The 26,973-nt window shown below is 39.0% G+C and overlaps 1 protein-coding gene and 1 non-coding gene across 2 annotated transcripts in view; one reads left to right on the forward strand and one right to left on the reverse strand.

The window, feature by feature from the left end:
• The window catches only part of Dlc1 (DLC1 Rho GTPase activating protein), a 334,097-nt gene that overhangs the window by 239,244 nt on the left and 67,880 nt on the right, over positions 1-26,973 (reverse strand). The window contains exons 4-5 of the mRNA XM_048330552.1: positions 9,837-9,986; positions 3,019-3,159 (exon numbers count right to left, since the gene is read on the reverse strand). Coding sequence (XP_048186509.1) covers positions 3,019-3,159; positions 9,837-9,986 — 291 coding nt within the window. The remainder of the gene's footprint in view (positions 1-3,018; positions 3,160-9,836; positions 9,987-26,973) is intronic.
• LOC125339762 lies at positions 8,305-8,412 on the forward strand. Its single transcript, XR_007208612.1, has one exon. It is a non-coding gene; the product is annotated as a small nucleolar RNA SNORA67 (small nucleolar RNA).

A 26,973-nucleotide genomic window follows, 5' to 3' on the forward strand; every position in this document is an offset into this window, starting at 1 on the left:
GACCCAGAGTAGTCAAAACAATTCTGAGCAAAAGAACAAAGCTTGAACATCCCAATACCTGATGTCCACAGTAAGAAATTTGAAGATTATTCATTGATCTCTTTCTAGTAGCAAATATAAAAGAAGTTCTAGTGGTAAATAGACACTTAAACATCTAAAAACCTTGCATAAGCATTTTGTGGTAGCTAGTCACTATTATTAAATGTTTCTTGAAAATCATAGTGTCATGCTATTATTTTAATCATAGTGTCATGCTATTATTTTAATGCCATTGCTAGCTCAACACAGAGAAACAAGTGTTAAATGAGCGGTCTTAGAATGTCATGATTCTACTTAATATTAAAACTGAAAATTAGGTGCACTGTACAACAGTAGAGCTCCGTAGGTTACTATATTTTTCTGTTTTTAAAACTTCTCCTATGCATGGCACATTTTCTTTCAGAACATTTCTCAAAATCTCCTGCCTTTGGCAGTGGAGTGTCCCTTTTGGGCACTAGGCTACCTGAGAATTTTTAAGTGTAGCCTAGTTGCTGGACAGAGTTGTATGCCGTGATGTCTAGCTCTAACTTTGGCATCAGTCAAGTTTGTGAGGCTGTTCTTGGTTGTATTAAGTGGAATACTGCATTTGGGATCCATTTAAATTGCAGAAACATTCTTCTTACTTGCTTACTAATAAGCTGTGGTGTGATTATGAAGCTGGACTCTGGTAACAGATTGTTCGTTACACCTGCACAACTAAATACTATTCACATCCCTTGTCAGAGATAAGATGCCATGAAAAGTAATTCATATCTTCAGTAATTAAAAGGTATGTTAATTATGATGGATGGCTGAATAATTTGATCAAGTGATGTGGCAAAAAAGAGAATTATTTGAACAAGGAAACCTTGGATTACTCCAATTGGTTAAAGTTCTGGGAAAATATAACTTTGTTCTTCTTATCGCAAACTTTATAAAAATAGTTATACATATATAACATTAATGCATAACTAAATGTTTATAAACATGAGAGAAATGAAAGACTCTGGGAAGTTTACACACAGATGCATATATCATAATGAATTACAAGCTGTTCACACATTTCATATTCCAAAGGAAAAATTTCTGGACGCATTGGTAATTATTCTAAAGAAAAGATGGACATGAGGTTACTACCAACGTTAAAAAGAACTCTGTAGGAAACTAGCAGGTGCTTTCAAAAGAGAATTCAAGCAAAACGATCTTAAGGAAAGGAACTTTCTCATTTGTCCTCAGTAGTGTTAAAAAGTCAATGTTCCAGTGACTCTTGAAATATTGAAGATAAAACTTAGGGGAGGAGGACTGTGTAATGGTGCATGTCTGTAATCCAAGCTGCACGGAAAGTGGATGGAGGAAGACCATGGCTCAAGGATGACCCCAAGAAGTGGGAGCCCCTATCTGAAAAAAGTGACAGAGCATGTTTATCTACCTAGTGTAAGACCTTGAGTTCAAAACCATTACAGAGAAAGAGAAGTCATTGCCCCCGTAGTACAGACAGCGTTCCTCCACTGTTTAGATGTGGCCTCGTCTGCTGCAGGGTAAGCCGGTTCAAAGCAGAGGCGAGATCTCTCTCATTCCTCCTCAAGTCTTTTCTGTCTACTTTATACTAGACGAGGGTTCGAAAGACGTTATCAAAAATGCTCTTGATATAAATAATAAATCCTATGTAAATATCAGCATCTGTCATATTTATTATTTCAATGATGCGTTTTCATTCTTGTTTTGGTCACCATGATCCACTGCGTTTTAAATTGAGACTGTTCTCTTTTGAGTCCTATTTTAGAACTCTTTTATTTTAAAAGCAGGCAAACCAGCAATCCAAACCTGTTTCTCTGTGTTAAGCTAACAGGGACTTAAAAAAAATAATAAGATACTGTGATTTGCACTAAACTAGGAAAGGTTTTTTGGAACTGCTTGGACTTTAGATATTTGAAGTAGTAATTACTTCCTCCATAAATGTTACCTTTTAGAGTCAAAATACTACTTTCCTGTTGCAGTTCACTTTTTGGTTAAAAGAAAATGTCTTTTTTTCCACAATTCACCCTGCTAAATTATTCCACATGATAACTCTCCTTTTTATTTATTTTGGTAGCATTGTAATATCTATAAGAGGTCATCGTAATAGTGATAATAGCTTACACTTATTCAGTACTTACTCTCTAACAAACATTTCATTGAGCATTGTACATTTCTATGCCATTTAATACCTCAAAGATTTACGTAATGTATCATTTATCTCTCTCTATCATCTATCTTCTACCTATTATCTATCTATCTATCATTTATCCTCTACCTATTAACTATCTGTCTGTCTATCTATATCTATCTATTTATCTATCTATCGATCTATCATCTATCTTCTACATATTAAATATCTATCTGTCTGTCTATCTATCTATCTATCTATCATCTATCTATCTATCCATCTATCAATTCCAGTTTACATGTACCCTTCCCGTTAATATAGTGCAAGCTAGTAAAAGACAGAGACTAGGTTATTTTTTCTCTCCAAATCTTTTTGTTTAGTGTAAGACATTCATGTAACAAATGCTCAAAGGATGTTTATCATAAAAATACTGTAGATATAAATAATGACAGTGGATTAAAATTCTTCATCTATTTATATTCTATCATCTCTTCATCATGGAAGTTTAGAAACCTTTCTCAACTAATAAACAAGATGGTCAGGTTAGTAATAGAAAAGGCATCTTCAGATTTGTATTCTTCTAGTTGTATTTTTCAAAGCTGTGAGTATTCAGTAACAAAATTTAAAGGCCTTATTTTGCATCCATCTAGATTCATGACCTGGTTTTACAAAATCCATTAGAAAACGTCAAACAACATGTGTGTTGAAGGACTGTGTGTAAGTCAATGTCATCAAGCCAAGAGCTAAGACTCCAAGAGTACCTCTTCCACATTGCATGTTGGGATATCAGCTCTTTCCTGGTCTTCTCCAGCACACACACACATTGAATCTGTCCATTATCGTTTGCAACTTACCGTTGCCTTGGGTTTCGTTCCAGAACTGGACACTGTTGTGGCAGGTGATGTATCAGTCGATCCAGTATTAGGAGGCAAGTTTCCGTGGGTCTGGTTGACTGAAATAGTATCTGCTCCGCTCTCAGATCCTGATTCCAGATCCTGTGAACAGTGAAGGCATTGGTGTGAAGGAAGGAGCTGTGATCACCTCCTGCAAGCCCGCTTCCCTGCCCTCCGCACCTGGAAGCGGCCTCCTCTGTCAACACACACTGACACACCGGAGAGGGGCTGGTGTCAACTTGTTGTTCATAGCCGTGCCTATTTCCTAGTCACAATTACTTGCTTCTGAGGATCTTACTTGAGGCAGACGTGATACATTACTTTCATCATTGAACACGTGAATGTGAATAACAAATGTCAGTGGTGGGAGCTAGCGAGGGCACTGCACTAAGAGTCGGAAAGTAGAAGCTGATAGCCATCCTTTTTCATTATGTGACCTGGAGTAACTGGCTTAACCCCGCACATGCAACGAAGGATCTCTCAGACTTCCTCACAGGCGTCGGGCACCTCAAATAGAGAGAACGTCTTTACGTCTCCTTACTTCCCTCTTCTCTCATTCCACTAGAACTCTCCGTGATCACACATACCACAGTGGCCTTGACTCATCCAACTCAAGTGTCTTTCTGTGTAATAAACTCTACAACCATCTGAGACAAGAGTTCTGGTGGATCACATGTGACTCCATTCCCTTATTTGAAAACGAGGGTAATAATAATATGCATGAATGGAATTTTATGAATATTAAGCAAATAGTATGCAAAGTACATGTGGTTGGCATACAGTAATTTCTACTCAATGTTAGTCATCATTATATATGTGTGTGAGATATAAATATGGTGTGTGTGTGTGTGTGTGTGTGCATGCACATGGTGGGTACTGGGGCTCTGGGCGCTGGAGTTCACTGTTTTCACTCAAGGCTAGAACTCTATCACTTCAGCCACAGCTCCATTTCTGGCTTTTGATGGACTTTTCTGTCTGGGCTGGCTTTGAACTGTGATCCTCAGATCACAACCTTCTGAGTAGCTAGGATTACAAATATGGGCTACGGATGCCCGGTTGATTGGTTATAATATCACATTGTCTTAGTAACCCCTAAGTGACAAGAGTGTGTGCAGTTCCTATAATCTCTGCAAAGATGGTGCATGGATTGAAGAAATGCTCTCTTTGAATTACAGGGACCCTGACTACATGGAGGAGAGATGTAAGAGTAAAGGACACATCACCTTTGCTTCTTATTGGCCTGTCCTGGGACTTGAACTCAGGGCCTTGGTGCTGACCTGAAGATTGTTTGCTCAAGGCTAGCACTCTCCCGCTGGAGCCACAGTTCTATGTCTGGCTTTCTTCATAGTGATTTGAAGATCAGAGTCCCTGGCTGGCTTTGAGCTGTGATCCCCAGATCTCAGCCTCCTGGGTAGCTACGATTAGAAGCGTGAGTCAATGGCACCCTCTTTTTTTTTTTTGGTGGTGCTGGGAATTAAACCTAACTTCTAACACACAATTCTAGGCATATTACCTTGAAACAATACTGAGGTGAATGTTTCTCTGCATTACATTTTGACTATTTACGCTTGACCATGGTCTACATGGTCAAGTACTTCAGCTTTCCAAACATGCTTTAGGTTTCTCTTATTTCCGATCCTACTGCCTGTTTTTCAGTTGTACTAAACATCAGCCTCGTTTCTAAAGCAAAACTGTGCAATTTCCTTGACTGAAACCAATATCCCACTTTCAATATCTACAGCATGTCATTCTCGATATTAAAGTCCTATTATTGTATCTACTGTATACTTATTTATAACTTCCATCCATCAGTCTATCTATTGATCTACCTAGCCTACTACCCATGTACTTATTCCTCTCATTTCATAATCCTTATTTCTCTTTCTATTAGAAGTTTGTACCAGAGGTTCATGGACTTCATTTGTCTTTTATCACTGACATATTTCCAGGTCTTAAAATAGTGTTTTCCATATAGAATATGGTTATGTAATAATGTTTTATGAAATAACAAATACACTGCAAAATATTAACATCTTTCTTTTGAAAGACTTTACAATGTTATGTTTTTGCTATGAAATTATAAATCATCTTTAGTATTGGAATGGCATAAAAGACATATACAATGTGTGTGTATTAAGTACAAAACTAAATATGATTTTCTGCTGCTTGGAATGATTTCACATAAGAGCTCTCAAGTCTTCCTTTTCTCATAAAAAGACAAAAGATATTTGTTCTATAAGTAACACATGATTCATTTACATTTCAAACTAAATGGCATTAAATTGAAAATGGTAATGAATGGGTAATTTATGAATATCAGATGCATGGTAGCAAGTAATTATGGCAAGTAGAAGTTAATTTATAAGCTACTCATGTTTGACTTTTAATATAAGGAATCTTTTATCTTAATTTTCCTTTCCTGTTTGTTTTGATTAGGTAGTTAACAGAGTAACCCTGCATTTTGCTAATTATGTAATGGCTCTGAGGTAAAACAATTAATTAAGAAAAAATATCTGAACCAGGCATATTCACATTTGTAATCCTAGCTTTTCAAGAGACTAAAATTGGGAGGATCATGGTTTGTGGCCAACCCAAGCTAATAAGAGGATTATAGTCCTTCTACTTACACATTGTTTACACAAGTTGGTTGTGTAAATAGGTTGACCCTGGGAAAGCAAAAACCCATGTGAAAAATAATAACATCAATAAAGGACAGGGAGTGGGATTCAAGTTGTAGTGGGGTTCAAGTTGCTTTGTTAGCAAGGGCAAGGTTTTAAGTTCAAATCCCGCTCCTGCCAAAAACATCCATCGTTTGTTATGTTATTTATTGTTTTTGCTTTTTACTTGGCAGCTTTGTTTTCCTCAATGTTCACCAACTCTGTGTGAAAAATAATAACTCTCATCACTCATAAAGTAATAAATCCAAGACTTCAGGCAAGTCTCATTCCACAGTCACGCTGAAGTCAATACATGACAGAACTGGTATGAAAACACAGGTCTTGCTGCATGTGTAGACACAAAGTGGCTACAAATTCAATCTTCCAGTATAATTTATAACACCACACCTTAGTGTAAGTGTTTCATGGCATATAGTACATAGTTTTCAATTGAAAAAAAATAAATGGAACGTTATTACATATAAACACGGTCACGGGAGTATTTCTAGCTCACGCATCTACCTCTGCTGGGCTCTGGTGGCCCAGGAGGCTGAGATCTGAGAATCGCAGCTCAAAGCTACCCGGAGCAGGAGAGGCGGTGAGACTCTTATCTCCAATTATCTACCAGAAAAGCCAGAAGTAGAGTTGTGGCTCAAGTGGTAGAGCACTATCCTTGAACAAAAGAAGCTCAAGGACAGCACCCAGGCTTTGAGTTCAAGCTCCAGGATCAGTGGAAAAACCCAAAACAACCCCCCAAACCAAAAGCCCCCAAACACCCCTCCCAATTAAAAACAAACAACAGACAGGTCTTTCTGACTTCAAAGCTTGACCTCACAACATAACCAGCACACTGTTTTGTAGAGGGCGAAAACCACAACGAAATAAGTAACTGAATAGGGCTACCCACGTGTAGCTTAGTACAAATGTCATTTCTTCTTCTTTCCTCTGTTCATTGTAAGAAGTAACACCTGAGCTCTGCCTAGATCTAGACCCATTCCCTGTTTACCTGTCCACTGCCCCATGTCCGAAGTAAGTACTAAATAATATCTGAATTACCTTATTCCGATACCTAGTACTTCCCCTGGTACCCTCCTTTGCTTTTTGCAATTTATTTTATTTTTTTCCCAGAAAGCTCTATCATTTGGTACTTGGTTCCCCAACTGTGTCAGGCAATGGGAACATACAGATTTCAGCGACATTCTTTCTTTTTTCTTTTTAAAATAATTTATTGTTATTATAAAGGTGATGTACAGAGGGGTTACAGTTACATAAGTCAGGTAAAGAGTGCATTTTTTTTTTTGACAATGTCACCCGGGGCTCGGCTTCTTATTCTTCCACCGTTCAGGTTCCTATATGATTCCACTTTCATTTCACATACAATGGAGATCACAAATACCTGCTGAGAAACTAATCGCATATGCCCAATGACCCAAGCCCCTTAAAAAATGCACCCAGAAAAGGATCTCTAAGTGCGTGGCGGAGGCCTCTGGCATTCTGTTAGGTTCCATTAGATGGCTTTTTTTTTCTGAATAATTACTTATCTATTGTCAAAGTGAAGTACAGAGGGGTTACAGTTTCATACATAAGGCAGTGAGTACATTTCTTGTTCAACTTGTTACCTCCTCCCTCGTTTCCCTCTCTCCTTTTCCCTCTCCCAACACCCCCCATAATGAGTGGTTCAGTTGGTTTACACCAAATGGTTTTGCAAGTATTGCTTTTGGAGTCGTTTGTCTTTTTAATCCTTTGCCTCTCGATTTCAATATTCCCTTTCCCTTCCCTAGTTCTAATACCAGTATATACAGTATCCAGAGTACTCAGATGAGATACAGTGATAGTGCAGGGACAATCACAGGAAGGGGATACAAGAAGATAATCAACAATAGAAGCTACAGTTTCAATGGCATGTTGAAAGTAATTACAACAGTGATATAACAGTCGTTTCCATATCTTATTGCAGAAAATCCCTTGTGATAGCACTGCTTATTCAGCTCAATTGAAGCACAAAAGAATGGACAGCTTGAGTGATTCCCTTCAGAAGAAGCTAGGGAAGCCCTGATGTTTCCCAAGGAAAATAGCCAGAAGGGAGAATTGAGTTAGAATCTACATATAAGATTTAGGGGGTAACTGTAGGAAGAGAAATCTCATACGTACATAGGATGTAATTTCTGAGGAGGTAAAGAAGTAAAAACAGGAGAGGAACCACCAGTGGAGGAAGTAGTAAAAGTCAGTGAGGACATGTCTACACCCAGTATTGTGCAGTGCTACAGTTAAAGACAGTGAAGCTACCAAGCCGTCTGTCAGATAGAAGGCAACGGTACATAAATGGTGGAATCGTGGTCAGCAATTAAGTGGAGAGGGAATGAAAGTTTGGGCCAGAAAGGAGCAAGTGAAGTATTCCTTGTAATTGAGACAGAGCAAGCTTTGTTTTTAATTTTCTCAATGGAAAACAGCCACAGACTCTCTTATTATCCGCTTCTTTTGCTCTTGCACATGAATGCACAAGTCTTCAGCGAGGAAGGATTTATTTATTGAATAGGTACATGGTAGAGACACCACAGCATGTGTATATGCTCAAGTGGAAAAGAATAGGATCCAAGGTGATTTCCTCTCTAAGTGGCCAGCTAGTTAGAGCCTCTCAGAAAAGTAGCAACTTGGAAGAAAATATAGTATGCCTAAAGTTTTTGGGGGGACAAAGGGGTGCATGTGGCCTAGTGGTAGAGTGCTTGCCTAGTATGCATGAAGCCCTGGGTTCGATTCCTCAGCACCACATAAACTGAAAAAGCCAGAAGTGGCGCTGTGGCTCAAGTGGCAGAGCGCTAGCCTTGAGCAAAAAGAAGCCAGGGACAGTGCTCAGGCCCTGAGTTCAAGCCCAGGACTGGCAAAAAAAAAAAAACAACCCAAAACAAAACAGAAAAACTTTCTGGGGTTATCTTTATATTAGCTCTGGTACATGTAATTATTAACTTCTCTATTCTTTTACTCCTTTTTACTCATTATAAACAGTGAAATACAGTCAAACGTATGCCAAGCATTTAGAATAGTACCCCTAACATATTCAAGTAAGCTCTTATTCTTATCTATTTACTTGAAAACCAATGCCCGAACAATAAATACTGACTAAAGAACTAGACACAGAATAGTGACATTTAAGTGGGTGTTCAAGTTTTATATGCAAATTAATCTATTTAAATATGTAATCTTTCTCTCTCTTTGCTCTCAGCTACACACAACTTTGTTTAGTCAATGTGTTCGAGTTACTCTATCATTATGTTTGTCAGATCCTAATAAACCAAGCTGTTTAATATGCAGTGACAATTAAACCTGTAAAATATACAGTTGGTCTTGGAATTGATATGTTCCATATTTTACTTTGAGTATCAGAATCTTAGATGAGCATTGTTTGTATAAAATTAATGCACAATAAAGTATAATTCTCCCCACTGATCTCTTCATTATATTTTACAAGTGTATTTTAGTATATTCTCAAGTTAATCTTGTTTAAATTATTTGTTGTAGAATTCTGTGTTAGTTCAACCATCATCCATCCATCCATTCGCATATCCATCCATGTAGAAAATGCTCATTAAGCATTTTCTTCATGTAATATGAATGTATAGGATACAAATGAATGTCCTAGAAATAACTAGGCATAATGTATATATGTGTAAATAACTTATTAAAGAAGATATATGTAGCATTTGCTAATGGAGTTCATATCATCTCATTGAAAACCATTGACAATTAAGGAAACATCCACAACAAATCTTAACTATAGAAAGCCTAATTTCCCAAGATAACCTTCTTATTTCCGGTGAATATCTTCTTTTGTATCACTCAAGTATATTGTATCAGATACCAGAGTAATCACTAGTTATCACAAAGTTATTAACTTTACTTGTATCGAAGAACTAGGGTAACTTTGTGCATTGACTCTCCAAGGTGCGCTCCATTAAACAGAGCAGATAGATCAGACCAGAAGCATCTTTTCCTACTCGTGTGGACTGGATGATCAGCGTGGGACTCTCGCCTGTGACCAGAGCCGGCGGCATGGGTGCGTGGCTCGTGAGAGGGATCGCACGAGGGGAAGGGACAGCACTGTGGGAGGAAAGCAGGGGCACTCACAGGAGCCAGGCGCCGCAGGTTCGTGGGGGTGCCGGAGGGAGTCGAGCTGGCGCTCAGGGCATTTTCAATGTCCTGGTCAAGTTGGTCCAGTTTCATAATGAGCAGCACCATGGAGTCCAGCCTGGCCTTATCTCGATCGTGTCTTATTTCCTGAGGAACAGAACACGTTGTTACTCAATTTGAAAGACCATTTGTTAGGAAGAATAAAAAGTTTCCTGTTCGACAATATGACAAGGATAATACACCACAAGCAGTCTTCTATTTAGGCAGGAAGGGAAGTCCTACTTTGTATCATCAACAAGCTCTTCTTTGGAAAGGTACTGGTCAGTGCCAACAAAGCATTTTACATAAATATTAAGTATTTCAGAAGGAAAAATCCTAACAATGAGCGCTGATAACATACTTTCTAGTGAGTTTTTCTGGGGGATTCTATGTATTAATTTTTCCCATTAAAAATTCATTTATTTACAAGACACTAATAGTTGTCTGTGGTCAGACATTTAAGGATGTGCCTAAGAAAACATTTGTATTGGAGTATTTCTGAATTAACATCAACACTATGGGGAGAATGAACCCAGTGTTGGTCTGGGCTGTGGGTTCTTTTCCTTGATGAGTATATATTTAAGCTGTTCTAAGTTATACCACTGTCCATATTTCTCTCAAAGCTTATTTTTTCTCCCATACACTTTTCTTTTGAAAAGCATATGCAACAATTATATTTATAAAAGTGATGAGACTTACTTATCCTCAACACTCTGTGCTCCTTAAACATAGATTGTTGAGAATACACGGGCTTATAGGAGGACAGATGAAGTTTCTCAGTGATCAGTTGGGGTTATTTGAACACGGCTCTTACTCTTCTGTTGTTCAAATCAAATTCATGGTGGCAAGTTTTAACATGTCCTGTGTTGTGCAAGGGATCAGCACGAGTGGAATATTTGATGGAGGAAAGAATGAAGGACCACGGGAAACACATGTAGAGTGTTTGGGTGGCAGAACGGATTGAGAGCTGCAACGGGATCAGAGTCAGTTGATCTGAGGTGAAACATGGTGGGTGACTCAGACGGCCAGCCTCCCATCTCTCTGGGAGTATGCACTGGAGTGTACTCAGCTTTCAAAGGACCCAAGTTGCCGTCCTCAGGGGGAAAAAGGCATGTCTAATGGAATCTTAAAGATACATTTATGCAGTGGTTGCAGTTTGGGGCCTCAGTCTTAGGCTGAGAGTGATAAATGCCCGAGTCAGACTTTCATCTCGTTTTTTGGCATTTGTTTTCGTTTATTTTAATTTCTCCAGTCCCCACGAAGAGGCGCTCCTGAGGAAAAGGACTAGGACAACCTTGTGGCCTAATCTAAGTATCCAAGGCTCTTTATACCTCAAACAGAGCAGACAGATAATATTGGAGACATTTTCCTTCAAATATCAAATAACTGGCTTATCAGACTATATTGGTGAAAGAATCGTTTGCTTAAGTTAATATGAGATAAATTATTTCTATAGCTGAATTTGTACTTGGTTTAATAGCTCAATTCAAATGGAAAGTTTCTCCTCTTTCCACGAAGACAGACTAACCTACAGTAAATACAATTTTTCTGATATGTCCTTCCTTCAGAATACCACGCAATTATTACGACATCTCATTGTCACTGTTGTCTGAACTAAATAATGAATCCCTGACAGTCATGAACTTTTGTTTTCAAAAAGTAACGCTGTGCTCAGAAGTCTGTCTCCATGATATTTACAAACAAACAAATCTGGACCATTCCATACAGTATATTCCTCAATATCACAACGTTACATTATTCTTTTTCTTTCCTTCCTTTTTTTTTCTTCGTGCCAGTCCTGTCTGAACTCATGGCCCGGGCACTGTCCCTGAACTTTTGTGCTCAAGGCTAGTGATCTGCCATTTTGAGCTACAGTACCGTTTCTGACTTTTTGGTGATTTATTGATTATCTCACCGATTTTCTTGCCTGGGCTGACTTTGAACTGAAATCCTCATATCTCAGCCTCCTGAATAGCTAGGATTACGGGTATGAGCCACCAGCGTATTCTTAAAGGAGTGTTACTTATAGTAAAAATCCATCTTAAAACCTGAAAATAAATTCCTAGAGATAATTAAGATTATTCCCTGTAATTCTCTTGTCAATGCTCCCCAAATGGACAAATTAAGTAAGGCTCCTTAATTTCACTTCCAATATATTTGCCCATGGAATTTCCTTCTCTTTGAAAACAAAGAGCGATTTGGCAAGATGATGGTCTTTGCCTCTCCAAATCCATTTCTGACCTTGTCTCTCATTTTTCATTTATAATGTCCTCAGGGATAAGATTATGTTTCTCTACCTGTCCCACATAGAATCAAGTTATACCCTGTACCCACAGTACATTTTCATGAATAATCGCAACCAAGTCAATAGCAGAGTTCCCACAATTTTACAAGAAATGTACCCACTGCCTTATGTATGGAACTGTAACCCCTCTGTACATCACTTTGACAATAAATAAGTAGTTATTCAGAAAAAATATAACTTGATATGTTTTCAGCTACTAAGTTAATGCTGGTTAGGGAAGTATGTCCCACAGAGATTCTGGATGTATCAGAAATAGTCTCAGAAACAATTTGTCTGTGAGGTACCTGAATGCTGAGACTGTGATATAAAAATATCTCCAAATCCATTGGCTGAGGACGAAATTATTTCATTGATCTTCCAAAAGGATCAAACCAAACCACGCATATATGGTCTTGCTCTATGGAATTCTTTTATAGAAGGAAGCCTCTTTCTCTTCTTTCTTTTCCCCTCCTTCCTTCCTTCCTTCCTTCCTTCCTTCCTTCCTTCCTTCCTTCCTTCCTTCCTTCTTTCTTCCTTCCTTCCTTCCTTCCTTCCTTCCTTCCTTTCCTTCCTTCCTTCCCTTCCTCCCTCCCTCCCTCCCTCCCTCCCTCCCTCCCTCCCTCCCTCCCTCCCTCCCTCCTTCCCTTCCTTCCTTCTTTCCTTCCTCCCTTCCTTCTTTCCTCCCTCCTTGCCTCCCTCCCTCCCTTCCTTCTTTGCTTCCTTTCATAAAACCCTCAGAAATCTGACATTTTGGGCAAAGATCAATGCCTTCATTTTCAAAGTGTGCTTTAGTATTTTATAGTTCCAGCCTTTGGAACACCCATGGTTGAGCTCCAGCAAGTGGCTCCTGTCCGAACGCAGCAGTGGTATTTGCAGGCTTTGCCCAGGATGATTTTCACAGTGGAGATTTAGTTTCACTGTAGCCCATGAAATAGTACTTTTAGAGAAACATCATCATGTAGTCACGAAGCCAGTATTTCAGTCACAAAACGTCCTCCATCCAAGCTGAATGAGCTAACTTTTTTTCCCTCACACCTTTCCTTCCTTATTTGCTTCTGTGAGCCTGTGTGGTACAAGCATGATTAAAGGGACTAAATATCCATACGGATACCTTCTGTTTCACTGAGTAATCCAGTCAACGATATCAACCACAAGATGGACCTCGAACGTTAACAAGTTCATGAATAAGATAGCTTCCAATGAGAACAGTGAGAAAAGGGAAAACAGGAAATAAGGTATCCTGCAAGAGTCAAGGGTCAGGAAAGAGCTTCCAGCAGAAACAAGAGGCAAACCATAACAAAGAGAGGACAGGATGGGGAGATGACAGGGGGAAGGATAGGGCCATAGGAATCTGGGCCCCGGTGGCTCATGCCTGTAATCCTACCTACTCAGGAGGCTGAGATCTGAGGATCATGGTTGCAAGCCAGCCCAGGTAGGCAACCGTGTGAGACTCTTATCTCCAATTAACCACCAGAAAACCAAAAGTGGAGCTGTGGCTAAACGTGCTCTAGCCTTGAGCAAAAGAAGCTCAAGGACCTGAGTTCAAGTCTCATAACAACAAAAAATATAGGGCAATCGGGAGAGAGAAGAAGAAGAGGAAAGGATAAAGAGAATGAGTGAGAAGAAGGGTAGGATGGAGGTGAGCTGGATGTGCGATATTCTAATTGGACTGAGAGATGGTGACACAGTGACTGAGGTGGAAGTGGACTTGGCCAATGGACTTCAGTGAGTGGATTTGGCAAGGGAAGGAAGGGAATTGTGGGGAGCTGGCAGAGGGAGCAAACACTTGTATAAAAAGGCTTCTGACTTGAAGCTCAGTCTTTTTTTTTTCTTTATAGTTTTAAATTTTATTGAAAAGGTGTTGGGCAGGGAGGGTTACAGTTACATAAGTAAGGTAATGAATATATTTGTTTTTAATCATTGTTATCCCTTACCCCTTCCCTCATTATCTCCTACTTCTTCCCATATTCCCCTCCCCCCCCCCAAATTGTAAGGTTCATATCCCACAATAGTGTTGAGTATCAATGTTGGATTGGTTCAAACTTCATCCTGCTGTTTCTGTGATTTCCTTTCCCTTCCACATATCAAATAATCTTATATGCAAGACACAAGTTACAGAAAACTAAGAGAAACAATCAACAACAGCAGCAGCAGCAAAAGTATATACAGGACAAAATTAGAACCTCTTGTTTCCACATATTGGAGTTAATGTTGATATGCTTCATTATATATAGCCCTATGCAGTAAGTAATTGGGTTATTAAGATCCCCTGTTAAGAATATCATAGACACTTTTTAAGTGAAGTGAGCCAGACCCAAAGAAACATGGACTCTATCGTCTCCCTCATAGGGACTAATTAGCATAGGTTTAGGCTAGTCACAGCAGAGGATCACAAGAGCCCAATAGCTATACCCTTATGATCACATAAGATGATGCTAAGTGAAATGAACTCCATGTTATGGAAACGATTGTTATATCACAGATGTGACTACTTTCAACGTCCCATGTGTATCTGTAGCTTCTATTATTGATGATGTTCTTGTATCACCTTCCTGTGTTCGTACCTTCACTATCTCTGTATCTTATCTGAGTATATTGGAAACTGTGTACACAGGTATTAGAACCAGGAAACTGTAAGGGAATACCAAAATTGAGAGACACAGGGTAAAAAAAGACAAACGATTACAAAAGCAATACTTGCAAAACTTTTTAGTGTAAATCTACTGAACAACTCATGGGGGGAAAGGGAAAGGGAGGAGGTAACAAACAGTACAAGAAATGCATCCAATGCCTAACGTATGAAACTGTAAATGCTCTGTACGTTAGCTTGACAATAAAAAATAAATTAATAAAAAAAAGAATATCATAGACATATTCTAGTTCTTACAAATGAGGGATATCATGCAACCCTCTTTCTTTGGGTCTGGCTTACTTCACTTGATATAATTTTTCCAGGTCTTTCCATTTCCTTATGATGGAGCGCTGTCATTCTTTCTGATGGAAGCATAGAACTCCACTGTGTATATGGACCACATCTTCTTCCATTCATCTGCGGAGGGGCAGCTGGGTTGGTTCCCTAGCTTGGTTATGGTAAATAATGCTGCAATAAATATGGTTGTGGTGGTAGCTTTAGTTTGGCCTTGTTTGTGGTCACTTGGGTAAATGCTCAAAAATGGGGTTGCTGGATCTTATGGGAGGTCTATATTTAGTCTTCTTATGAGCCTCATACTGCTTTCCAGAGTGGTTGGACAAGTTTGTACTCCTATTGAAGGCCATTCTTAAGAGGGAAAGTTTACTGTTTTTAAAATAAAAAAAGAATACATTTTTGTATTTTTATTCTTTACATAGTTGCATTCTGTTTGGCATTTGGTAAGGTTATCTTTAGTATAATAAGAGTCTAATTCTTTGATCATGTGTTTATTAGATTGTATTATTATCTTCAAATAGTCGTGCAAGTGTTTTTAATTTAACATGTCTATCTCTGTGTACAGTGCATCTATGTATACATATGAATCAGAATCCTCCTCTTTGTACAATGGCAGTCATTGCAGACTGCAAGAAAAGAAGTGATTTATTTGTATTTGTGAAACTTCTAGATTTCTAAATACCTATTACCAAGAATTTTTGAACCTTAAACCTAATTAGTATCTAGAATAACAACCATACACTCTTTATTCTAGGATTATTATTCTAATTCTAGTATTTTTTTGCTAAGTCTGAGCTAGATGTACCAGATAGCTATTCTGAAAAAAAAAAGAAAACCAAATTTGTAGAAAAGACCTATATGTTTTGAGATTGGAGTGGAAAAGCGGAGAGCACTGTTTAGTGAACATATTTCTTAGAGCATGAGTAGACAGGAGGAGTAGGTTGGTAAATGTTTAGTAAGCGGGTTTCTAAATTAAATTAGAGTTCTGATTTGTTGCCTTTGCTTGTTTTATGGTGTAACACTTGCTTGGATGACTTCTAGCCACCAACAAGGTAGCGCAGAGTGCAGAGGTTCACAGCTGGCTCTTAAGAGTCGTGTAGGCTGGTGCATTTGGGCAAAGGAGAAGAGTAAGACGCAGCTTCGTGCTTACAGTCTGACTTGAATACAGACACTGTTCATTGAACTATTAGTTGCCATTATGGCTTAGTCAATATAGGAAAACTGAAATAAGGCATGTGATTTATCTAGTACATTCAGTTTTTCTTAGCATTTGCCTTTGTTGCAGGCTCAGGTGAGTGCCCTATGGATTTAAATTCGGTGTGCTTGCTTCAGCAGGATTCTTTTTGTTCCCTAGCATAGCTCCTTTATCAGTTTTCCTTGAGTTGTTCATCATTTATTTCTGTAATGGTCCTTACTAAGCATTTGTATAGTCATACATTATTTGCTTCAACAGAAAGATTTCTTTCAGTTACTCAGTTTCTCTCTTGGATTTGGGAATATAGATAGAAGCGGTGGTGTGGTTACCCAGTGCAGTGCTCTGAGCCTGCAGCTGAGGAAACTCAACTCCACTAAGGTTTTTCTTTCCTTTTTCCTTTTTAACCAAGCCATTCCTCCATTGGCAAGTCCTAGACCAGAGCCTGCCCGGCTCCTTTACTCCCTGCCCTGGTTATTTTCCAGCACTCTGCTTTTTTTCTTTTCCTCTTGTAATTAGCATTTCCAATGAAAAAACCCACAGGGACCATCATTCTTTCTTTCTTCAACTCTTACAATCTTGCTCAACACTTATAATCTTGTTTCTCTTCTGTCAACAGAGGAATTTTTGTTTGTTTTTTGCTTGAAGCTGGTGCTCTACTCCTTGAACTACATCTCCACGTCCAGCTTTTTGCTGGTTAATTGGAGAAAAGGATGTCTCCAGGTTGTCTGCCCAGGATGGCTTCAAATCGAGATCATAAGATCTCAGCCTCCTGGAAAGCTGTGTGTAAGCCATCAGCATTTGGCTAAGAGAACTATATTTCAAGAACCACCATGGTCAATGAGAATTAGCCGTAAGAAAGCCAGTTGTTTAAATGCTTATCTAAGTCAGTCAAAGTACATTTGTATAGTTATACTATGTGCTATGTACACCAGCTTCTATTTCTCCCACCAACAAACAAACAAACAAAAAACCTATTCCATATTATATAGCTGTAATTTTTTTGAAAGTTATAAAGTCCAATTCCTCTAGTTTGTCAGCTATAACTTTCAGGCCTAGAGAAAATAAGTAGGATGTGTCCCACAAAACTGAACTTTAAATATTTGAACAACTATGCTATGATTATTTAGATTTTTTTCTCTCTCTCTTTCTTTCTCTCTTTTTGGTGGAAGTTTCTCAGTCTCTTTTTCATAATGAGAAACAAACCCAGGACTGTGTCCATGCGAAGCACACACTTGCCTATGGTGCCAGTTCCTTCCATCATCTGTCCTGTGGCATGCTTTCAAATCCTTACTAGTTCTGTTTTCTCTGCATAGGACCTAATTCTGCCAGTGGCTCAAGTGGTGGTTGTTATTCAGACTGAAATACATGAGCATATGTGTTCTCTGGGCAGGGCAGAGTCGGCAGGCCCTCTCTTGCTCTGTGTGCCCTTTGCAGTGCTGCCTAAGAATCTGGTGTCAGGTTAGAAGAACATATGGGTTATTACTGTGAATGGGGGAGCCACAATCTGTGCTTCGAGTGAGAGAAAAGCATTCCGTTGGCAGTGAGCTGACCTTCAGTCAGCGTTGGGATGCGTGTGTCCTTTCCACGAGTAGCGTGTATGGGCCTGACAAGTGAAAGAATGGAAATGTTCTCTGGCCTTGAGACTGCAACCAGCCGTTGCCAATGTGCAGATAATGTGCGTAGCTGCTGTGGAAGAGAGTTCTAGGGTGTGCAAAGTCACCAGAGACGACGCAGATAGGGACACACGCTTCTATTGAATTCGATTTGTTGTCCAAAACTTAATATGGCTGAAGTATTTGTAAATAGGAGAGATGGTTTTTATTTTCTCTGAAGAGCTAGTTAATCTTGGCAATGAAGAGTCTGATTATGCCGGTATTTGGGCGGAGTGATAAATAATAAATAGGGCTTGCTGGGCCCCTGTTTTCTGTCTGTCTGTCTGTCTGTCTGTGCCAATCATGGGCTTGAACTTAGAACCTGGGTGCCGGCCCTTAGCTTTCTGGCTTGAGCTATAGCTCTACTTCTAGCTTTTTGGTGGTACACTGGAGATAAGAGTCTCATAGCCTCTAATTTCAGAAGCAGATCTCAGCCTCCTGAGTATCTACGATTATAGGACTGAGCCTGTGGTGTCCAGCCCCATATTTACTAAGAAGCTCCGGAACTGGTTAAGACTTCGCAGCTCTTCTTTCCTTTCATCAGGGTGATTCCTTTTCCAAAGGCTGCTTTTAGCAAACACATAAAGCGAGGGATATATATGTAATTTCATAGTTATTTTTCAGGCTGGAGAATTATGAAGTCCACTGAGAAGATGCCTCTTCTAGTCTCAGACTGGCTTTGTTCTTCTAATGGCAAGCATGGGGAAGAGAACAAAACCTCCAGGAAAAGACTACATGCTTTCAAACGGTGGATTTGGGGCGGGCACGTACAGTATTGCTTGAATGCTCCACTTGTCCCTGAGCTGTGGCACTGCATAGATAGCCATAATAAATTCAAGTCTAGGCCAGGAATAGAACCAAGACTTCCTGAACCTTAATTCAACGTTCTGGCCCCAACACTGCCTTTAATTCCAAATGCATCTTCCTGGCTATTCTGGGCGGGTAATACTCTTTACTCACCCTTGAAAGAAAGGGACCTTTTAGCAAAGGCCTTGGCTCAGTTTCACCCTCAATCATTTGATCTACAGCCAGCTGGACTAGTCTGAAATCTCATATTAATGTTATACATTTCATTTGACAATAAATTCCTCTCCCTAGACTTTCTTAAAATAATACCCTGTTTAAAGAACGACACGGTTATTAAATCTTTACTTTTTTTTTCTTTAGAAAGCAGGGAAGATTTTCATCTGAATTGACAGTCAGAAGCTGAAGATAATGTTGTAATTCCATGTCAGAATTTCCAGGCAAGTTGAATACGAAAGCCGTAATTTTTAGTCTGCTCTTTTTCAGTGGGAAACTTCAGTATACTGAGAGGAACTAAAATAAACCAGCAACTATCACCTATTTGCCAGATACATTTAATTGCCCCTAAATCCTTAATAATATTTGTATTTAACAATATTTATATGCATTCTTATATTTATCTTTAATAATACCTGTGCTGATACCATAATATTAGATGATGGAGAAGATCAATAACATTGCTGCAAAGAATCTTCTAACTAAGATGTAATTATAACCAGTTATCATGGAATAATATTACGGGTAGTAGCCATTGCACTTTACTTAGTAATCTACCTTCATTTATAAGACATGTGATGAACACTGAGTTTTCATTCGCTTGATTTTTAAACACCAGTTAGGCTTTGACTGGAGCAGTGCTTAGTTGAAGCTTCTGTTAAGCTGCCTGCACAGCCCCGAAACCATTTCAAAGGACATTTAGATGGCTGGCCAATCCTTCCAGGTGCTCTGGAGGGGCAGGGAGACGTAGAGGGAATAGTGAAGGGAAGAGTGAGCCAGGCCCTCAGCCCCAGAGATATCCAGGACAAACTGCCTCCGTACACTTTAAAGCTCCGATTGCTGGCCTCAGAAATGATTTTTGCCTAAATCATTTTTGCAAGCATTCTGAAATCAGCCTTCCTTTTTAAAAGCTTAGAGTTCGAGACTGACATTCAGGATCACTAAATACATTAGAGAATGTAAAGTCAACATCATCTTCTCTTTCTCTCTCTCTCTCTCTCTCTCTCGCTCGCTCTCTCTCTTACAAACACCTCTCAGTAACTCTTTGCTTTTGCTCAGGTTTTAAAGGAGACAGGATCTTTTTCCTGGGATTGAACATGTGAGACATGTCATTTTACATTCTAATCTCATTAACCATTTTCAAGAATATTGAAGATCTGTCCAGGGACATCAGAGAAAGACATGAGTTACTTATTGCATGAAAGGATATCACATAAGGGTGTGTGCGCGGGGATAAAGTCCTTTATGATCTTGGCACCAGAGTTTCGTGTGAAATCCTAACCACTCAAGAGGCTGAGATCTGGAGGATTGACGTTTGAAGGCAGTGGAGGCAGAAATGCCCACAAGATTCCGTCTGTGAGACCTGAAGACCAATGGAACAGAATTGAAGACCCAGAAATGAACCCACAGAGCTACGCCTACTTCATCTTTGATAAAGGAGTTAAAACTATAGTCTGGAAGAAAGATAGCCTCTTTAACAAATGGTGCTGGCAAAACTGGCTCAACACATGCAACAAACTAAAACTAGATCCTTATATATCACCCTGCACCAAAATCAATTCCAAATGGAGTAAAGACCTCGAAATCAAAACAGACACCCTGAAAACACTAAAGGAAGGAATAAGAGAAACACTTGGGCTCCTTGGCGCAGGACAGAACTTCCTTAACAAAGACCCAGAAAGGATACAAATCAAAGAAAGGTTGGACAAATGGGACTGCATCAAACTGCAGAGCTTCTGCACGGCAAAGGACATAGCTTGCAAGATAAACAGAAAGCCCACAGACTGGGAGAAGATCTTTACCGGCCATTCAACGGACAAAGGCCTCATATCTAAAATATATGCAGAACTAAAAAAATTACCTTCCTCCAAAACAAAACTGCAAAGAACCAATAGCCCCCTCATCAAGTGGGCTAAAGACTTACAAAGAGACTTCTCTGATGAGGAATTGAGAATGGCCAAGAGACATATGAAAAAGTGCTCTACATCACTGGCCATAAAAGAAATGCAAATCAAAACAACATTAAGATTCCATCTCACCCCACTAAGAATGTCCTATATCAAGAAAACTAACAATCACAGTTGTTGGAGGGGATGTGGCCAAAAGGGAACCCTACTTCATTGTTGGTGGGAATGTAAACTGGTTCAGCCACTCTGGCAAGCAGTATGGAGATTCCTCAGAAGGCTAAATATAGAACTCCCCTATGACCCAGCAGCCCCACTTTTGGGTATCTACCCAAAAGACCACAAACAAAATCACAGTAATGCCACCAGCACAACAATGTTCATCGCAGCACAATTTGTCATAGCTAGAATCCGGAACCAACCCAGATGCCCCTCAGTAGACGAATGGATCAGGAAAATGTGGTACATATACACAATGGAATTTTATGCCTCTATGAGAAAGAATGACATTGCCCCATTTGTAAGGAAATGGAAGGACTTGGAAAAAATTATACTAAGTGAAGTGAGCCAGACCCAAAGAAACATGGACTCTATGGTCTCCCTTATTGGGAATAATTAGCACAGGTTTAGGCAAGTCACAACAGAGGATCACAAGAGCCCAATAGCTATACCCTTATGAACACATAAGATGATGCTAAGTGAAATCAACTCCATGTTATGGAGACAATTGTTATATCACAGTTGTAACTACTTTCAACGTCCCATCTGTATCTGTAGCTTCTATTATTTATTTATTTATTTTTTTTTTGCCAGTCCTGGGCCTTGGACTCAGGGCCTGAGCACTGTCCCTGGCTTCTTCCCGCTCAAGGCTAGCACTCTGCCACTTGAGCCACAGCGCCGCTTCTGGCCGTTTTCTGTATATGTGGTGCTGGGGAATCGAACCTAGGGCCTCGTGTATCCGAGGCAGGCACTCTTGCCACTAGGCTATATCCCCAGCCCCTGTAGCTTCTATTATTGATGATGTTCTTGTATCACCTTCCTGTGGTTGTACCTCCACTATCTCTGTAATCTTATCTGAGTATATTGGAAACCGTGTATACTGGTATTAGAAGTAGGAAATTGAAAGGGAATACCAAAATCGAGAGACACAGGGTAAAAAAAAGACAAACAACTACAAAAGCAATACTTGCAATACTTGCAAAAGCAATACTTGCAAAAAGCAATACTTGCAAAAAAAAGATTCCATCTGTGAGATAACTAAGGAAAAGCTGGGCTCAAGGGATGCTCAGGTGGCAGAGGACCAAAGAGGTAAACACACCGGACAAGTACAACACCCGAGTTCAAGCCCCAGTATGACAGGGGGAGAGAGCACGATCCTACACCACCTAACTTCTGTCTACTTTTCTAGTGTCACTGCCATCACTCTTCCTGATTTTTCCCTGTGCTCCTCAAATGTCAACGATTCAGAGCTCAACCACTGTTTTGTCCATTTATATAATATTATAGAGTTATATATAATATATGTATACACTCAATATACCCTATGGGGGCAACCTGGCATACACCTAACACATATTACTGTAACTCTAAAACTATCAAACATCCTGTGCAGTAAGAGTGAGAACTTCTTCCGGTTTCTTTTCCAAGTAGAATGCTTTAGAAGATGAAATCCCAGGGTGGTCAGTTTTATTTAAAATGATCTATTAGTGTAAGTAGTCACACCTCTTGCCATGAACGTAGGAATATGAAAACATTTTTTGTTGTTTCTTGGGAACTCCGCGTTGCTAGGCGCTGTGTTTTATCTGGCAACTCTGTGTTAATTCACATGACAGTGCTCCTCAGCTGAGGCTTTACCACACTCCACCCTGTCTGGGAAGGGTTGGAAACTCTTGGCTTCTCAGCGCACACTGCTGTGACGGGCAGGGATTCTGCAGGGTCGCTTCCTGAAATGAATATTCCTCATTGGCCTGTTAGTTTTACAACTCTGTGAATGAAAATCTCTGCTTTTTCTTTCCTTTCAGCTTTTTGTCTTGTGTTATAATCATGGATGAAAAGAGGTGCCATTCTGATTTCTCTTGAGGAGCAAAATTAAAAATCAAAACGCCTAAAGCTGCTCTCGTGACATTTTTAGAATATTAACATCACTTATGTTATGAATGTTTTGTACTAAATCTTCCATGAACGAGTTAGTTGCTTTTGTATATTTTCTCATGAGAGAGAGAAGTTGGTGAGTTTTTTGATAGGAAGGAAGAACATTCACATTTTTAAAAGTATAAATTGTCCACTGTAAGTCTCTCATTTCTTTCCTAAGGAGGAAGTTGCTGTAGAAAGTTAAGATGTTTTTCCCCCAAGAAGACAAACTTTGAATTTTCATGTCTCCTTTACTTCTTGTTATTTAGTCACCATGTTCGCTTTTAGGCTAGCAAGGCATTTCCTTCAAATCTACAGGTGATCCAAAGGATATATTTCCCACATAATCTACAGGCACTTGGAGAAATGGAATGAATCCATGTGGCCACAAAAGAATAGGCAGACCCCTATTCGGAGGGATCATCTTATTGTTATTAATCTGTATATTGAAAACATCATAATTAACACAATGATCTGTGTAATTATTTGTCCTTTCCTTCTTTCTCCCCTTCTTCTGATCCTTGGTGTAACTGTACTAGAGATTTTCAAAAGGTGCTGTGCACCAGATCATCTGAGAGCTGCTAAGTCAGTAGATCTGTGATGAGAAGAAACATTTGTCATTTTAATAACGTTGCAGGTCATGCTGGTATCGCTCCTGCTGCTTGGGGATTCCACTGTGGGAATCTTGGAATCACACACAAGCAGTTACAAATTGCTGGTGTACGTGAATAGCTTCGAAACACCCCCATGTTAAGCCTCCCTCGATAAACTTCTGACTACATGAGTGTAGGTAAGGAGAAGCCATTCTGATCTTTAAAGATCTTGGCTGTATCCATGGCATGGCTGGGGCTGAGGAGTGTTGTCACAGATGACACAGAAACTCTTTCGACAGTTTCTGACAAAATTAAGACAACAGGAATTCGATTCTCACCCAGAAATCCATTAACCTCCATACTAACAGATGAAAGGAAAAACACAACTAATAAGTGTCAAGCAGCGGATTTATGACATTTTAAGGCCCTTTAAAATCACCTGCTATTGATGAAAAGGAGAGAAAATAAACTTAAAAATATTCTTGAAGCTAATAAAGACTTGGAAGGCAGTATTCTCAACCTGATAAGATGCCAGGTATAGAGAATAGCCATTAGGGATAAAGTGCACAAAACGTGCATAAAACGAAGGAAAAGTGAGTCTACTCACCATTGTGCAATTTAGGTACCATTGCCCCGAGGACCCGGCCAATGCAGCAGCAACATGGAGATGGTTGTGTTGCAAAGGAAGAGATTGACCATCCTGTAGGACAATCTCACAGTGGATTACACCAAAGTGGATCAATTGGCTTAGGAAATGCAAACACAAAAACACTTTGGTGTATTCCTACTGGTTATATAAAAAATAAAACAGACCTTCACTCCAAACCAGAGTAGCAACAAAGACTATAAGAATATCTAGGTGAAAAAAAGAGGATATCTAAAAAAGCAACTGAACAAAAAAATGGAAACCCCAAACTACGAGACATAAAAAATTATGAGAAAACAGAAAAATGTCACCAAATGGTGTAAAAGAAGATGGTAGCAAAGGGAAGAGATAGGATTTTTCTAGAGAAGAAGATTCCAACATAATAATAATGATTACTTTTACTGGCATTATTATTAATATGACACCAACATTATTACTATAATATCATTAGTTGTTATTATTGCTGATATTATTGTAATATTCTGGGGTTTGAACTCAGGTCCTTACACTTGCTGGGCTTGCTCACTTTGAGTTGTGGTCCAAGTGGCAGAGAACCTGCCAAGCAGCAAGCAGTTCAGTGAGAACACGGGGTCTGAGTTCAAGTTCTACTATTGGCGACAACAACAAGGCATTTTAGATGGACTATATAGTAGATCCCATATCCTTTCACTCACGCAATCAGATTAAAAAGACCATAATATATGAGAAGATAAAAAGACAAGCTTAGACTCATGCACAGAGCCTAAATAACAGAAAAATAAAGAAATTATAAAATGATATTACCTAATAAAAATGGTCAGAGAATACAAAGAAACTATTCATAAAAGAATTTCTAAGAATTTTAAGTCCTCAAACCTCATTAGTAATCAAAAGCACACCAATTAACTAAAAAAAGAGAATTACGATGATTTTGTCTACCAGATTGTCAAGAATGGAAAAAATAAACACCTGAGCACATGGAAAGTTACCAATATTAAACATGTAAGTTACTTTCTCTTTAGAGCCTGATTGGGAGTATCTGTTAAAATTAAAGTACAACTTGGTTAACATGACAATTCTAATTCCAGACATCCATCTTCAGAAATTACTTATGAATATGCAAAAATAGTCCAACTAGTACTATTCTGTGAAGTGGGTTTTTTTTTTAATGGCGGAAGAACAGGACATAACCTAAGCAATTATTAATAGGAATCTGTTTACTCAAGTTTTAATGCTAGCAGTCCTTCAACTGTTAGATAGTGGCTCTGGTACTGGAGCGGGTTCATTTACGCAGACCCAGCAATGGATGACATATATAGAGTTTCAATGTAGGTTGAAAAAAGTCTTTTTGGGTGAATGTACCCCTATAATGGGGTTCAGTATTTAATGACTAAAACACAAGTGATTGATTGCCCACCAACCCCAACTCATTGCTTTAGTTTTGTGTTCTTGTGCAGGACATAATCTGCTCCACTGAACCAGGGACTAAAGACTCTTAAAGAATGTGCCCCAGTAGGATTTATGAAGAGGAGGAAGGTGAAGGACAATGTTAGATGCCACAGAACCCTTTATGTAGTAAACACATACAAAACACAGAGACATAGATGCCCAAAGCAAAAACCATCTATCTATCTATCTATCTATCTATCTATCTATCTATCTATCTATCTATCTATCTATCTATCTATCTGTCTGTCTGTCTGTCTGTCTGTCTGTCTGTCTGTCTGTCTATCTATCTATCTATCTATCTATCTATCTATCTATCTATCTATCTATCTGTCGTATACAGAAGTATAAGAAGTTATCTGGCTGGATATCCATCCTTTAAAAAACTTGACAAGAGCCGAAAAAAACTTTTTCATATTTTAATCTCTGCATAGCAGGTAATAATTATAGATAGATACATAGATATTATACATGGATACACAAAAGAGTTTTGTAAGGAAGTAGTATGTTTGTCTGTCTTATAAAATGATACCGACTTTCTTGCATATTTTCTCCAAAAATTCTCTGGAAAAAAACTGTGTCACAAGTTAGGCTCTGCCTTAAGGTTAGCGTATCCCTCAAATGAATTTCTTATTTGTGAGCAGTAAGAAATGGCTTGATGAGCTCTTCAGCTAGTCATCCAACTGAAGATAGAGTCTTCTCACCAGACAGTACCACTTGCTGTTATTCTAGTGCTTGGACCCCTGCTTGGCCCCGTGATCTTGCCCAGCCTCTCGTGATCTTAATCTTCTGGGATCCTTCCATTAATCCTGGAATATCTTTGAAGTATATAATCCTCCAAAGACCGCCCAGTATTTTCACAATAGAAAGAAAGAAGGAAGCAGGAAGCTAACAAGTTACGGTTTTTGGAATCATAAGAAACTGACAATATCTGATCATGTTTGACCTACAAAGTAGTTCAGTTTTACAAATGGAATGGCAAATGTAACCTAACACCATTGATTTCAGACCATAGGAATTGCTAATCTCCACAGGGTACAAAGATTGCCGCATCCTGCTTAGATACACACATTTCTTGACATTAGTCTGAACTCAGATATTTTCTGAAAACTTACAGACTACCGAAGAAAACTGGCTAGATCTTTCTAGGATGAACTGATAACTAATTATATTTCTGATTTAAAAATTAAATGTTTTAATATTATGGTGGTAATTCCTTGTTAAAAGAATCTTTATAACACATTTTACTCTCTTTAGAGTCGTTGAACAAGGGAGTTTCTATCTAACCAAGCAGTTCCTACAATGCATCTTGAGCAGTGT

The sequence above is a fragment of the Perognathus longimembris genome, chromosome 21 (assembly GCF_023159225.1).
Source record: "Perognathus longimembris pacificus isolate PPM17 chromosome 21, ASM2315922v1, whole genome shotgun sequence".
NCBI lineage: Eukaryota > Metazoa > Chordata > Mammalia > Rodentia > Heteromyidae > Perognathus > Perognathus longimembris.